We start from the raw sequence: 3,181 nt of genomic DNA on the forward strand, positions 1-3,181 counted from the left end.
TTCTCCTTTGTGTTCAGGTTCCAGGTCACCATGACGACAGTAAAAGGTGAACCAGCGGAAGATGAGCTCAGATTAACATCGCTCCTTTAATTCATTTAATTAACGATAACAAACAAATCACTGTAACTGACTGTTTATGAAAATATAAGGGAACTAAAATAAGAAGCTATGATCAGTAAACATGATTAGGAAAATATCTTATATGCAAAAATATACAAATGAGTCCCACAATAAAGAAACAATGCAGGTTGAGAAATAAAACAGCCAATCAGCAACAAACAGTGCTTCTAGCTCCACCCCCCAGCGTATCCTTGTACACCTGCCCCCCCCGTGTAGAACCTGCAGCCGGGACGCACCAGAACCACGATGTCCTGCATGTAGCCGTACTCCTCAGGGTGGAGGAACGCCGTGAACTCCTCGCGATTCGCCCGCATGTCTCCGTCTTTATCCGCCATTTTAAAGCGGCGCTCGTCTCTGCTCATCATCTGCTTGTAGTTAAACCCATCCTCAGGGTCTGACTCATCTACACACACACACACACACACACACACACACACACACACACACACACACACACACACACACACACCATCATCATCATCATCTCACACATCCTCTTCTATATCATATTCATATCATATAACACTCTCACTCTCTCACACACACACATACTTTCTCATGCGCACACACACACACACACACACACACACTCATCATCATCACACGTCCTGTTCTCAAAAACTTTATTCTATATCATATAACACTCTCTCACGCACGCACACACACACACAAACACACACACACACACTCTCTCATGTGTGCACACACACATACACACCGAGGACGTAGCCGTATGTAGCGTTCTTGTACTCCTCCCAGGACACGTGTCCGTCTGAATCGAGGTCGTGAGCCTGCCACTGTCGGTCCACGTCTTCATAAATCCAGCGCTTCTGAGCGTGTTTAATCCAGTTCTTCATCTCGTCCACCGTCACGAAGCCGTCATGATCCTCATCGATCTTATTGACAATTTTACTGCGGAGAAAAATAACGAGATCATCATCATCATCTTCCATAATGAACGGCTGGGGTGCCAATAGTTTTGACCAAGTGCAGGTGTGTGCTCATACCTAAATTTCATAATAAACCTAATTTTTTATTACTGTTCACACATACAGTCAAAAACAGGAATAAGAAAATAATTATATCACTTCTTTTTACAATAATAAATAATTTTAATGATCATTTTTAATTGTTAATGTTGTTATTATTAGTAGTAAATATTATTAATTATTGATTTTATTATTATTTAAAAAAATCATAAGTTATCATCATTAATATTATTAGTAGTTATTATTTATGATTAATTACTATGGATGTTATTTTTATTAAGAGCTGTTATTATAATAATATTTTGCAAAAGTTTGCACACCCACACTTCTCTCCGCCCCTTTCAAAAAAAAAAAAAAAAAAAAAAAAAAAAAAAAAAAAAACAAAAAGGGGGGGGGGGGGTGCAAACTTTTGCACATGATTTTTTTTCCCCCCCACTTTACAATTTTTGCCTTAATTATTTTTCCTTAATTTTAATGATGTTTTACTTTTTAGCATCTTTTCAGCATCATGTTTTATTCATCTTGTGGGCGTGGCTGTTAATGGTTCATCATTTTTGGGTCCATGACGTGGTGAAACCTGTATCGCAGAACATCGTCACACTGATATATTTCCTTTTACAGCAGTAGAAAGTGTGCTGAAGTGGATGCGGTGTGTGTTTTTATACCCGAGTCTATCTTTGCTCTCTTCTGGTGTGAGCTGGTCGAAGGTTTTTGCCTCCTCCTGGCCGAGGAAGGCTTCGTGGTCGTAGTCGAAATTCTCCTCGTCGTCGTGCTCCTTGTTGCTGAGAGGAGCATCGTGATGGACTCGGTCCTTCTTCTCCATCGGTTTAGTGGAGATGTGAGCCACACAAAGCGCAACGCACAGCAGCAACGGCCTGAGATCCATCCTGTCTCACTCCACTTCCTGTCTCACTCCACTTCCTGTCTCACTCCACTTCCTGTCTCACTCCACTTCCTGTCTCACTCCACTTCCTGTCTCAGGACAGAGGACTCTAACCTGCAGTTCATGGATTTAACACACACATGCACATCATTTTTATAAATATATACTAATATACACAATTTATATACAGATTCCACAATGATCATCTTCTGCATTGACCAAAAAAACTGCTTTGATGAATAATTAATAATAAAAACATTTATTTCCGCTGTGATATTTATAAATCTGACATTTTTTCTGTAGATTATTATTATTATTATTATTATTATTATTATTATTATTTCTGCAGATTATTGTGCACTATAACTGGCTTCTCCACCCTCTTTAGTGCACTTGATGTTAAAAACTTTCCCATTTAAGCTTTTAACCTTTTCAGGAACTAAATTCTGCATAAAGTTTGCAGTGTAATTCTGTAAAATGAGTTTCATTTAGAATAAAAGTTAAATATTGAGATCTGCAGCTGAGTGAGTGACGGACATCATCCTCCAGCTCACATCCTGTTTACAGCCAGCGATAAAATCCACCCTGAACAAACTCATGCTCCAGGATTCATCCGAAAAACAACTAATATCATAAATAAAAGAGAATAAATACAGATTAATAACTCACCTCACACTCCTCGGGGGTTTTCTTCACAAGCCGGCGGAGGAACAAACGCGTCCCGGATGTAAACTATTAAACTTTAGTCACACTTCCTGTGCAGAACTGGAGCTCTGACCAATCAGGTGCTTCATACGGCTATGTCCCGCCTCCAGGGCCGCGCCTCATGTCACAACGCTATTGGTCCACTTCAGGGAAACCGCACGATGTGATTGGTTGAAAATTGCCACGTACTCAAGCTGAACGTCTGCAGCTCCTCCAGTCCTGCCTCAGTGATATAAACACTCTCACAGTCATTCCTGTAAATCTGTAATCCTGTGTTTCATATCAGTGTTTATGCTGAGAATGTTTTCTGTGTGTGTAAGTCTGAAAAATATGCAATATTTTAAATCTAGCAAAAACAAACAAACAAACAAACAATAAATGTGTTAAATGTAATGTATTTGGTTAATGGCTACGTTATTACAACTTTTTTTCTATTTTATTATCATTATTCTATTTTTATTATCATTATTATTAACTACACATT

General features: G+C 39.0%; 1 protein-coding gene across 2 annotated transcripts in view; it reads right to left on the reverse strand.

Moving 5' to 3' along the window:
- calub (calumenin b) overlaps positions 1–2,785 on the reverse strand; it is a 5,333-nt gene extending 2,548 nt beyond the window's left edge. The window contains exons 1-5 of one of the 2 annotated variants that reach the window (XM_053235053.1): positions 2,662–2,785; positions 2,046–2,106; positions 1,775–1,994; positions 839–1,032; positions 357–523 (exon numbers count right to left, since the gene is read on the reverse strand). In XM_053235053.1, coding sequence (XP_053091028.1) covers positions 357–523; positions 839–1,032; positions 1,775–1,994; position 2,046 — 582 coding nt within the window. In that variant the 5' untranslated portion in view covers positions 2,047–2,106; positions 2,662–2,785. Of the gene's footprint in view, positions 1–356; positions 524–838; positions 1,033–1,774; positions 1,995–2,028; positions 2,107–2,661 lie in introns of both variants that reach the window. The other variant, XM_053235052.1, reaches the window with a different exon arrangement.
- Between the last annotated feature and the right edge of the window lie 396 nt (positions 2,786–3,181).

Source organism: Pangasianodon hypophthalmus, chromosome 6 (assembly GCF_027358585.1).
Source record: "Pangasianodon hypophthalmus isolate fPanHyp1 chromosome 6, fPanHyp1.pri, whole genome shotgun sequence".
Classification (NCBI taxonomy): Eukaryota; Metazoa; Chordata; class Actinopteri; order Siluriformes; family Pangasiidae; genus Pangasianodon; species Pangasianodon hypophthalmus.